This window comes from Danio aesculapii, chromosome 5 (genome assembly GCF_903798145.1).
Source record: "Danio aesculapii chromosome 5, fDanAes4.1, whole genome shotgun sequence".
In the NCBI taxonomy this organism is placed as follows: Eukaryota; Metazoa; Chordata; class Actinopteri; order Cypriniformes; family Danionidae; genus Danio; species Danio aesculapii.
Window position 1 is genome coordinate 14,145,143 of NC_079439.1, and position 13,527 is coordinate 14,158,669.

Genomic DNA, 13,527 nt, shown 5'->3' on the forward strand with positions numbered 1-13,527 from the left:
TTTAGCAAAATATCGATTTCATTTAGTCTCATTTAAAAGCTCTGTGGTTGTGAGTGTGACCATATCGGACACAAATATGGCGGCGAGCAGAGCGGAAGTGATGGTTTTGGTGCTCATGGAAAAACAGACATGAAAATTCTCAGATTAAGAAGTATTGGCCGTGGCTAACATACTTGGCTACACCCCTCCAGTTGTCAGTTTTGACAACAAACAGAAATGGTGAGGAAGAGGAGGAGGTGTCTGTTCAGTTGTACTCTTCTAAAACCCTTTTCCTGGTTTTTCTGAATTAAATGCCTACTTTATGTACCCAATCAGCTCGCAGTAGAAAAAACAAGCCACATAGAAAAAAAAATGGTCGCAGCTTCCAGTCCATGTGGACTTTAAAGCTGCAAAGTGTACAGTTTATTGTGCTTCAAACTTGATTGGAAATACTCAAACAGCCCTTAAAGGGCAACCATTTTACCCCTTTTACAAGATGTAAGATAAGCCTTCTGTAAAGTTTCAGCTTAAAATGCCCATCAAATTATTTATTATACGATGCAGAATCTGCCCATTTTTGGTGTCTGAGTACAGTGTAGCTGTTTTTGTAGCCTGTGCCTTTAAATTCAATGAGTGTGCGTGTCTGAATGTGCGTGTCTGCTTCTCATCATGTTACGTCAGATAAACAGCAGTCAGTGATAGAGAAAGAATGAGCTGATAAGACAGCTCATTAGTCAAAAATACCAAGTAAGTTCATTTCATGTACTTGTGGTGGAGTTTATTCAAGCCTTTCTGAAACGATGAGTCACACACAAATGGCGTTTGTAGTACACACACAAACACGCATATGCTCGTTTACTGACCATGCGGCAGTTATGATTATAGTGGTTAAGAATCACGTAGCGATTTAACTGTCTTTATTACAAACATGCTCTGTTTTAAACTTTTTTTAAATAATTTTAAAGATGCAGCTGATCACTGAGAGTTGGGACAGATTTTTAATCCCGGTTTCTTTACAAAAAAATGTCCTGTGGATGTGTATAAATGTTATACACGGCGCCTGTCAATCAGTTCGGTTGGCGGGGAAAGCCGCACTCCTACGTCACGTTGCGGTGGGCCTCAAAATCACTGGTATTTGGGTTCTGTTATAACATCAGGAAGTTTAAAAAAGAGAATTGTTGTGTTTATTTCACTCCAATATGACAGTGGACACACTATACCTACACACAGTTCTGTCACAGTTCTACACACAGCTTCCAAAAGTTGATTTTGCATCATAGGTGCCATTTAAAAATCTTTCCTGTTTTCCAGATCACACGCTCTCAGTACCAAAACGGCCTGATGGCGTCTCGTCTGGACAGCTCCCCTCAGTCTCCAGACAGCGGACACGGCCGACAAGTGGACATGGACAACAGCACGTCGTCAGCTCCCCATCGCTCTTCCGAAAACATGCTGACGATCGCAGACGCCTCTGACGAGACCACCTCGCTCCTCAATGAACAGAACAGCCAACCTGCGCGCCAGGCCAACCACAATACACACAACGAGAGTGCCATCTGACACGCTCTCACACACACGTCCCACACGACCACAGCACTTTTCCAGAACTTGTGTTCATCAAAAGCCTGTTTAGCTCTAGCCATCATAGCTCCCCGTGTAAACAGTGTGAGTCTATGAAGTGCAATGAAAGATTTAACTTGTAAGACGAAGGCAAAGAGAAGCCAAAGACTGAGAAAAAGACCCCCGTTTCGGACGGACTCTTTTATAGACTGCGCGGATAGAGACGTTTCTATATATAAATATGAAGATGTTTATTTTGTCAGCTCATTTCGTTGCTCACGGAAGCTGAACGAGGGAAACTGTGGATGCCTTTTTATTTTATGTTAGTCCATAGCTAATGCGAGTTTGTACTCTATTCGTGTGTGAGTGAAAGTGAGAGTGTTTGTGATAGAGATACATGGTGTGCCATTATGTTGTGTATGGCAAGCTGTTTTAACATTTATTTTATAAGTCAAACTAGTGTTGAATGTTACTAGTACTTACTTTTTAGATAGGAGTGAAGGGTGTTAGGAATGAAAATCCCCATGATCAACTGTTATTTAAATTAACGACCAGTTAATCGATTAATCATTATCCTTAAAGATTTAGTTCATGCTTAAATGAAAATTGTAAATAATTATTACTCATTCTTATTGTCACAATAATGGAATTTGGTAGCAATCAGTACTGAAATTTGAAGAACGTCCATTTCCCGCTAACGTTTATGTGCTGTTGAACATGTTCTTAAACACCGCTGATTGGCCATTGTGATCACATGCTCAACAGAAACAAAAGCGAAGTATTCCCTTAAGCACTAGCAGGTATTAATTAGCTACTAGTGCTCATTACCTAGGTCCTAGTACCTTTTAAAAAACATCCTAGCTTTTATTAATTAGATGCACACTAGAACACATTCATTAGATACTAGTACTGAAAAAATATACATATTTATTAAAATATACTTCTCAGATACTAGTTATTGTTCATGAGATACTGGTAATTATTATTCAATATTAGTACTTATTGGTTAGATATTAGTACCAGTGGCTTAGCTGACAGGCCCACAGTGAATAGGAGGCCTCATGTTTTCCCCCCTCACTCCCCAGTTTTCGGGGTTACAAGAATTTCCAACCCCATAGCCCATACCCCCCCCCCCCCCCCCCTTTAATTGTCGGTTTTATGACTATTTCCAAACCCCCAAACCCCTTTCTTCAGTTCGCGATCGCCCCCCCCCCCCCCCTCCCCCCTTTTGGGTTTATGAGGGTTTGGACTTGTTCATGGATTTGCCATTGTGTTCATGTGCTCAACAGAAATGACTGATTGACCATGAGGGTCATCAGTTCACCGAACTCACAGATACAGGGATACTGGAGCGTTTCAAAGCCCTGATTCATGTCAGCTTATAGATCAACCAGCTAATCGACGTGACTTTGAAACGCTCCAGTGTCCCTGTATCTGTGGTTACACAATAAACAGCGGTGAGTTCAGTGAACTGATGACCTTCAGAACCAATCACAGCCATTTCTGTTGAGCACATGAACACAATGTCTCGAGCTCAACAGCGCTCAAATCTTATCTAACAACTACTTTTTTCACTCATCTTTTGTTATGGCTAGTCAGAACGGCCGCAGTTAAGTTAAATTACTAATCTTACCCACAACATTTGAAAGAAACGTACTAGTATCTAATAAATATAAGAGTATCTACTGGATAAGTAGTGGTAGATAGTCAGTAAGCACTATCTAATTAATGTATTAGTATCTATTGTATAAGTTCTAGTAGATAATTGATAATTACTAGTATACAATGAATAAATACTAGCGTGAAGTAAAATTAATATCTATTCATTAACTATCAGTATATATTAAATAAATGTCTAATGATTGCGTACTAGTATATAATAAGAGGTAAAAGTATTTAAAAATAATAAGAAATAACTGGAATGCTTCTACTCGCCTGAATAGTTGCTCTCCTTATAGAAGCGGCAAAAAATAAATACATTCGTTATTAATAATACTTATCAGTTATTAACAAAATAAATACACACTGTAAAAATGTTGTGTTGGGACAACATGAATGAATTAAGTTAACTTGCTAGTTTTTTACAAATTTAAGTGGGTTGAACATTAAGTTGCCCCCAAAAAAACTTCAAGAATTGTGTTGTTTCAGCTCATTTTAAATGTTAAACAAACAACAAACATCATTTTTAGAGTGTAGTATCAAATGAATAAAGACTGGTGTCCTTTTAATAGGTTCTAGTATCTAACGAAAGAAAACTATTATTAAATGAATAAGAAGTAAAATGAAATACCTAATGAAAACATACTAGTAATTTGTATTTAAAAAAGAAACTAATGCATGAAGGATAAATAAGCACGAATAGCCAATGACTAGTCCACAAGGGAATAGATAATAGTAGAATATGGTACCAATTAATCCTGAAATTTTAAAAACATTCATTCCCGTTAACATTTGAGTGCTGTTAAGCACGTTCTGTTGAGCTGATTTGCCATTGTGTTGACGTGCTCGACAGTCATCAGTTCACCGAACTCACAGATACAGGGACACTGGAGCGTTTTAAAGCCGCGATTCATCAGCAGATCGCTTGTATGTCAACTTATAGACAAACCAGCTGATCGACGTGACTTGACGTGACTCCAATGCCCCAATATTTGTGGTTGCACAGTAAACAGCAGTGAGTTCAGAGAAGTGTTGACCTCCACGGCCAATGACAGTCATTTCTGTTGAGCACATGAACACAGTGGCAAATTAGCGCTGTTTCAAAACGAGCTCAACAGTGATCAAATGTTATCAGCAAATGGATGTTTTTAAATATTCAGTATTGTGACAACCCTACGTTTCTGTTGCCTGAGATCTACTATTATCTATTCCCGTATGGACTAGTCATTGGCTACTTGTGCTTACTCTTTATGCACTAGTAATTTTTTAAAATACAAATTACTTGTACATTTTCATTAGGTACTTCTATTCATTTTACTTCTTATTCATTTAATAATAGTTCTCTTTCGATACAAGATTCTATTCAAAGGACACCAGTCTTTATTCCTTTGATACTACAGTCTAAAAAGTGACGTTTGTTGGTTGTTCAACTTATTTAAAAGGAGCTGAAACAACACAATTGTTGAGTTTTTTCAGGGAAACTTAATTGTTTTATGTTCCATCCACTTAAATTGGTAAAAACTAGAAAGTTAATTCATTTCCATACGCTTAAATTGGTAAAAACTAGGAAGTAAATTAATTTCCATACGCTTAAATTGATAAAAACTAGCAAGTTAATTAATTTCCATACGCTTAAATTTGTAAAACCGATTGTAATCCGATTCAATGATCTATGCTAAGCTAAGCTAGAGTTAAACGGTTGAGTTTGACCTTTTTTTTTATTTAATCAGTCGATCTCCTGGTCTGGCGGGAGCATTTTTATCTTAGCTTAGCATAGATCATTGAGTCTAATTAGACCATTAGCATCTCACTCCTTTGTTGTTTGTTGATTTTCATCCCAGAATGAGAATATACTTCCTATTTATATGAGCTTAAAAAATAGCAACTTTCCAATTTACATGTGTCTTAATACATGATGTAAGTACAGAATAGTCAAGCTTTAAATAGGCAAATGATCTAAAGTCTTTTTAAAAAATAATTGAGTGAGATGCTAATGGTCTAATCCAATTCAATGATCTGTGCTAAGCTAAGCTATGGTTAAACTGTTGACATTTTTTAAATCCATTCATTTGATTTCCGGGTGTGATGGAAGCACATTTAGCTTAGCTTAGCATAGATCATTGAATCGGATTAGACCATTAGCATCTCATTCAACTCTTTAACAAAAGTTTGGATAATTTTCCTATTTAAAGCTTGACACTTGTGTTATTTTATTATTTACTCAGATCAACCGAATATTAAAAAATTGACTAGACTGCCATGGATAGGAACTATACACTCATTCCAGCATAATAATCAAGGAACTTTGCTGCCGTGACTGCAGCAGGCACAATAAAATTACACAGCACCTGAAAATAGTCCCATCTATGTAACAAAATAACATCGCTGTCATGATATGGCAGCAAAGTTTCTTGACTATTTAAAATTCCTTTGTTTGTTGATTTTCATCCCTAAATGAGATTATAGTTCCTATTCATATCAACGTAAAAAATAGCACTTGTCTAAATACATAATGTAACTACAGAATAGTAAAAGTCTTTAAATAGGAAAATCCAAACTTTTGAAAAATTGAGTGAGCTGCTAATGGTCTAATCAGATTCAATGATCTATGCTAAGCTAAGCTAGAGTTAAACAGTTGAGTTTGACCATTTTTTAAATCCATCCAGTCGGAACTGCTGATCCATGACCGCAACAGGCACTATAATATTACACAGCACCTGAAAATAGTCCCATCCAAGTAACAAAGTAACATCACTGTCATGGTACGGCAACAAAGTTTCTTGATTATTAAAAATTTGTTTATTGTTTTTCAGAATGAGAGTATAGTTCCTATTAATATCAGCTTAAAACATAGCAACTTTCCAATTTCCATCTGTCTTAATACATGATGAACTGATGAATAGTCAAGCTTTAAATATAGGAAGATGATCTAAACTTTTTTTTTTTTTTTTTTTAAGTGAGATGCTAATGGTCTAATCCGATTCAATGATCTATGCTAAGCTAAGCTAAAAGTGCTCCCATTAGACCCGAAAATCATCTGAATGGATTAACAATTGGTAAAACGCAACTGTTTAACTTTAGGGGAGTCAAAAAGTGTTCCTTTTAATGGATAAAGAAACTAGTATCTACAGAAAAATAAGTACTAGAATCACGGAAATGCTAGTTTTATCAAATAAATGTTAAAAAGACTTGCCTTCTTTGTATATACGACAACGCATGAGTCCGATTTGGCCGTTGCAGCCCAAGCAAGCAACAACTCAGGGAGACAGAGACGCTGAGCTTCACATACTAACTGCATGTTCGATAATTCCCTGTTCATTTATGTGAACCCATGCGACAAGTGATCAAAAAAAAAAGTGAAGCATGCTGTCGTCTAAACGCACCAAATAGTGAAATACTAAGATACACTGCATCTCATACACATGGCATTCACATGTAATTTTATTTTTTACGTGCTGGTTGTCTGTGGAGGTCTGTTCATGTGATTCAGTGTTTGTGTTTGTGTAAAATTGTCCTTTTAAAATTAATGCGTTGACTTTTTATTTAGTTTACTCCAAAGAGAACAAGCATTTGTTGTTGAAGTATAACTGTTAATGGAGTCCTCCTTCTGTTCTCGATACTGTATTTGCTTCTATCGGACCAGAAATAATCTAACCAAACGAATTGAACTTCTCGTTGTATTTATTTAGCATCGAATTAAGGTTTTACGTTTTTGAAATGATTTTGTTTTGTGAGTTCTTAATTGCTGTGCATTTTATAAGCAGGTTGATATGGTACAGACTACAAGTTGTAGATGCCTACATTTTTCAAAAGGTTCAGGAAGTTGCCTTTTTGTTTCCTCACTGTGCACATCTTTTGCTTTCATACCAAATATGTTTGAAACTGATGAGAACAATCAAAGTGAAAGTCAATACAATCAAATGGCAAGTCAGACGGACACACCAAGGCCTCTTTTATTCTGTAGCATCTCTTGAATATGATAAAAAGAGGCGGAAGAAATGCACTGTGGATTTCTATATTTGGCTGTTGACAGCAGCTCGGTTAATAAAACCCTCCTTGTTCATTCAAGATGTACATCAAATAATTTCCTGTCCTTCTCAAATTAGTCAAATACATTGAATTTACACAGTTACCTTGTTTTCCTTTAATAGACGAGAGAGATGGTTTATCGACTTTATGATTCTTTTTATACTGTATTTTTCCAAGTTGTTTTGTGGTTTGGGAGAGGTCTTCTTTTAGATGATCTGAGTTTGCCTATTAAATTATTTATTTAATCAGTGTAATTTTGTTTTATATTCTTGTATTCGTTATTTGTAATAACCTCACATCTGGAGGTTACGCAAGCGGACCAAAGGGAAGTCTCAGATTTGAATAAATAAATAATGATCAATACGACAAATAGTAGACATAATAGTCAATATCAATAAAATAGTTCATGTTTTTATTGAGGTTATTCACACTTTAGACTGTTTTTCTGTTAGCTTTTCCTTTTATTCCACTGCTGTTTGCAAACTTAAGATCTTCTGCATTAAAACCATGAGACTTGGAATGAAGGTCTACATACATTGAAACCAGTTTACTGCGACTTGAATGTGTTTTTTTCTAGGCTGAAAGATTTCTTGATTTCTTAACTTTTCTGATATTAAAACAAATATTGTGTTGTCTAAAATGAATATAATTTAATATAATAACATAACATTTTTGTTATATTATGCAAAAAAGGCTTAAAGGGCACCTACGGTGAAAGTCATCTTTTGTTAGCTGTTTGGACAGAGCTGTGTGTAGGTATAGTGTGTCCACAGTTATATCGGGGTGATATAAAGACAATATCCCCTTTTTTTTTTAAATCCTGAAGTTAAAAATATAATCCAAATCCCTCCCATTTTGAGGCCCACCGCAACATGACGTAGGAGTGCGGTTTTCCCGCCCATCGAATTGATTGACAGCCGCGTATAAACATGTCTCCATAGTAACGCATATAATCAAATGAACAAGACAGGACGTGCGCAAAGTAACTGGGATTAAAAGATCTGTTCAGCGCTCTGTGATCATCAATCATGAGCTGAACTCCTGTCGGACAACATCACCAGAACACTTCGCTCTATCTGACTAGTAAGTAAAAATTCACAAAATTCACAATTTAGCCACACAGACTCCTATTCGTCCCACATAAATAACAGTAATGCATACCTAGCTAACCCCATAGAGACTGTGTCTGTTCCTCGTATTATTAGATCAAGAAACAAACGTACTGTGTGCTCCAGAAATAATCTATTAAAAATTAAACCAGAAAAAACACTAAAAAGTGATAATACAAATTTCATGAAGCTTGGTCTCCTAAACATCAGGTCACTAGCACCTAAAGCACTTATCATAAATGAAATAATAACAGATAACAATCTTAATGCACTCTGTCTCACTGAAACATGGCTGAAACAAAATGACTATATTAGTTTAAATGAGGCAACTCCTCCAGGATTCTTATATAAGCATGAGGCTCGTCAAACTGGTCGTGGTGGTGGAGTCGCGTCAATCTTTAGTGATATTCTTAATGTTAATCAGAGAAACGGACTTATGTTTAGCTCCTTTGAAGTACTAGCGCTTAATGTTGTCCTTCCAAACACTATGCAAAAACCTATGTTATCTCTCGCTCTAATCACCATATATAGACCCCCAGGACCCTATGTCAATTTTCTAAAAGAGTTTTCTGATTTTATCTCTGACTTACTAGTTAAAACTGATAAAATACTAATTGTAGGAGACTTTAACATCCACATAGATGACGCTAACGACACATTAGGGCTCGCGTTTACGGACTTGCTGGTCTCACTAGGAATAAAGCAAAATGTTATTGGTCCAACTCATCGCCTAAAGCATACACTAGATCTAATTCTGTCTTATGGAATTGAGGTCACTAATGTAGACATTATACCACAAAGTGATGATATTACAGACCACTACCTCTTACTATATAAGCTGTGTTTACCTGAAATTAGCAGATCCGCTCCGATATATCGCCCTAGTAGAACTATTGTTCCGTCCACTAAAGATGAATTTATAAATAACTTACCTGATCTTTCTCTACTTCGAAATGCACCCGCAAACGCAAATGACCTTGATGTAGTAACCAGCAGTATGGATGCCATCTTTACTAGCACTCTAAATACTGTGGCACCCATCAAACTAAAAAAGGCTAGAGAGAATAAAACTACACCATGGTATAATAGTCATACCCGCGCTCTCAAAACAGCAACCCGTGCCCTGGAACGTAAATGGAAAAAAACTAATTTAGAAGTCTTTAGAATTGCATACAAAGACAGTATGTCCAGCTATAGGAGGGCTTTAAAATCTGCCAGGGCTGAGCACCTCCGCAAACTGATAGAAAATAATCAAAACAATCCTGGACTCTTATTTAACACCATCGCTAAATTAACAAATAATCGGTCATCTTTGGAACAAAACGTTCCACCGCAAATTAGTAGTGATGACTTCATGAATTTTTTCAGTGATAAAATAGAAGGCTTTAGACAGAAAATAGGAGATATTAAACTTTCTGCACCGCCTTATACTTCAGATCCAGTAAACACGTCTCTGAATCTAAATAACCTACAGTGCTTTAAAATCATAGAACAGGAAGAGCTAGACAAAATTATAAATAGCTCTAAATCAGCTACGTGTATATTGGACCCAATTCCAACAAAGTTACTGAAAGAATTGCTACCTGTTATAGGAGAACCTCTTCTTAACATTATCAACTCTTCTTTATCTTTAGGCCATGTTCCAAATCCTTACAAGTTAGCTGTTATTAAACCTATTATTAAGAAACCACAACTGGAACCCAGCAACTTAGCTAATTATAGGCCTATTTCAAACCTTCCATTTATATCTAAAATACTAGAAAAAGTTGTTTCTGCTCAATTATGCTCCTTTCTGCAGACCAACAATGTTTTTGAAGTGTTTCAGTCAGGTTTCAGAGCTCATCACAGTACAGAAACTGCATTAGTGAAAATAACCAACGATTTACTCTTAGCTGCTGACCAAGGGTGCATCTCGCTATTAGTTCTACTCGATCTTAGTGCGGCATTTGACACCATTGACCATGGTATCCTTATTAATCGCTTAAAGTCTACAGGTGTCCAGGGACATGCCCTACAATGGTTTAAGTCATACTTATCTGACCGTTACCAGTTTGTAAATATAAATGGACAGCCTTCACAAATCAGCCCAGTAAAATACGGGGTGCCTCAAGGATCAGTTTTAGGCCCTTTACTGTTTACAATATACATGCTACCCCTGGGAGACATTATTAGAAGACATGGGATCAGCTTTCACTGCTATGCAGATGATACTCAATTATATATTTCAACTAAACCTGACGAGAAGTCTAATCTGTCCAAGCTAACTGAGTGTATTAAAGATGTTAAAGACTGGATGACCAACAATTATCTTCTCTTAAACTCAGACAAAACAGAATTATTACTTATTGGGCCTAAATCCTGTACACAGCAGATCTCACAACTCGATCTACAATTAGAGGGATACAAAGTTAGCGTTAGCTCTACTATAAAAGATCTGGGTGTCATATTAGACAGCAATTTAACTTTTAAAAATCATATTTCCCATGTCACAAAAACTGCTTTCTTTCATCTGAGAAATATAGCTAAGTTACGAAGTATGCTATCCATCTCAGATGCAGAAAAGCTAGTCCATGCTTTTATGACTTCTAGGCTGGACTACTGTAATGCACTGTTTGCTGGCTGCCCAGCATCCTCTATTAACAAACTTCAATTAGTACAAAATGCAGCTGCCAGAGTTCTTACCAGGTCTAGAAAATTTGATCACATCACCCCAATTTTATCCTCCTTACACTGGCTGCCTGTTAAGTTTCGTATTGAATTTAAAATATTGCTTCTTACATATAAAGCTTTAAATAATCTAGCTCCTGTTTATCTAACCAATCTTCTGTCTCGCTACAATCCAACTCGCTCTTTAAGATCTCAAAACTCAGGGCTTCTGGTAGTACCTAGAATAGCAAAGTCGAGTAAAGGAGGTCGAGCCTTCTCATTTATAGCTCCTAAACTCTGGAATAGCCTTCCTGATAACGTCCGAGGCTCAGACACACTCTCCCAATTCAAAACTAGATTAAAGACCTATCTGTTCAGTAAAGCATACACTTAGTGCACCACTTAGGGGGCTTCCACACAGGTTATGCATCTTGCTGATATACACTTGCTTATATACACTGTGAACATCAGCTACGCTAATTATTTTCTTTATTCTCCATTTCCACCTGGGGATACTCTTCCCGAGGCCCTCAGACTATGCAGAGTCACTGATTCGATCCAAGACCAACGACGAGATGATCCCAAGGTTTCCATATCCTGGACCTGGCCGAATCCTGAACAACTACTGCGATGGTCATGGAAGAGTGGAGAACATGAGACTGATTCCTATGACGCTCCAGAGACAGACGAGTCGTCGCTGGGGCCAGCTTCCAGCCTCCGCCACTGAGACTGCAGCTCTGCACAAGACGTTTGGCCAGCGGAGAAATTAAAATGGTCGTGCCCAACTGAGCCTGGTTTCTCTCAAGGTTTTTTTTCTTCACTTCCGCCTTTAGTGAAGTTTTTTTTCCCTCTCCGCTGTCGCCACTGGCTTGCATGGTTCAGGATCTGTAGAGCTGCGCATCGATGGATTTGCTCGTCAGTATTTGGACTCTCAGTAGTGATTATTAAACCACACTGAACTGAGCTAAACTGAACTGAACTTAAACACTACAAACTGAACTACACTGTTCCTATTTACTGTGACCTTTTATGTGAAGCTGCTTTGACACAATCTACATTGTATAAGCGCTATACAAATAAAGGTGAATTGAATTGAATTGAATCATCATCAAATGTGATCAAGAGTGAGTTTACAAGTTTACTTTTTTTTAACACAGTGCATGTCTGTAATAAATTACATCAAGTTTACCGCCTTTATTTTATCACCACAGCCACATGTCAGTACAATTATAAAAGAAGACACTTCAATCCCGGTTTGTGAACGTCAAATCATGTTTATTTGTACATTAACATAACAGGTATCCATACAGCAGTGGATATTAACGTGTATCCTGTCATATTTCCTGTACAAAACAATGCAAAGTTTAACGCCCGCACATCAAATACATCAAATAATAATCATTGGGAAAGTACTTACTGTAGTATTTCTCCCAAACGTTACATGAGATCTGCTTCCTTCATGTCTGTCACTGTGCTGACAGCGCTGTCGCCTCACAGCAAGAAAGTCGCTGATTCGAGCCTTGGCTGGGTCAGTTGGTGTTTCTGTGTGGAGTTTGCATGTTCTCCCCGCGTTTGCGTGGGTTTCCTCCGGGTGCTCCCGTTTCCCCCACAATCCAAAGACATGCGGTACAGGTGAATTGGGTAGGCTAAATTGTCCATAGTGAATGAGTGTGTATGGATGTTTCCTAGAGAGGGGTTGCAGCTGGAAGGGCATCCGCTGCGTAAAACATATGCTGGATAAGTTGACGGTTCATTCTGCTGTGGCGACCCCAGATTAATAAAGGGACTAAGCCGAAAAGAAAATGAATGAATGAATGTAATATACAACATATATGCATATTCTCTGTGAATGTCCTTGAGTGGCCCAGCCAGAGCCCAGATCTAAATCCAATTGAACATATCTGGAGAGATCTGAAAATGGCTGTACATCTTTGCTTCCCATCCGACCTGATAGAGCTTGAGAGGTACTGTAAAGAGGAATGTGCAAAAATTTCCAAAGAGAGGTGTGCCAAGCTTGTGGCATCATATTCAAAAAAACTTGAGGCTGTAATTGCTGCCAAAGGTGCATCAACAAATTAATGACATTTTTCAGGTTTTTATTTTTAAGAAATTTGCAACAATTTAAAAAAATCTTTTTTTACATTGTCATTATGGGGTATTGTGTGTAAAATTGCGAGGAAATAAATGAATTTAATACATTTTGGAATAAGGCTGTCACATAAAAACATGTGGAAAAAGTGTAGTGCTATTATGAATACTTTCAGGATGCTCTGTACATACAACATTTTTCTTTTTAATCTAAACCGATACTATAAATAGTTTTAAACTATTATTGCACTCAAATTTATAGTATTATAAGACTCACAAAAAGTGCTTTGAAATATTTGTAGAATTTTTTTAATCGTTAATATTTTTTGATTGTCTATTTAAAGCTCAGTGGATATTATAATGTATTAAAATAGTTTGACAACAAGCAGGAAATGTTCAATGGCCAATGGCATCACCACATTGAAATGGTCTATTAGGTAAAATTGCTACTTTTACT

General features: G+C 37.0%; 1 protein-coding gene across 1 annotated transcript in view; it reads left to right on the top strand.

Moving 5' to 3' along the window:
- LOC130229914 (metal transporter CNNM4-like) overlaps positions 1-7,266 on the top strand; it is a 44,130-nt gene extending 36,864 nt beyond the window's left edge. Inside the window, exon 8 of the mRNA XM_056458933.1 lies at positions 1,291-7,266. Coding sequence (XP_056314908.1) covers positions 1,291-1,539 — 249 coding nt within the window. The 3' untranslated portion in view covers positions 1,540-7,266. The remainder of the gene's footprint in view (positions 1-1,290) is intronic.
- Positions 7,267-13,527: the final 6,261 nt, after the last annotated feature.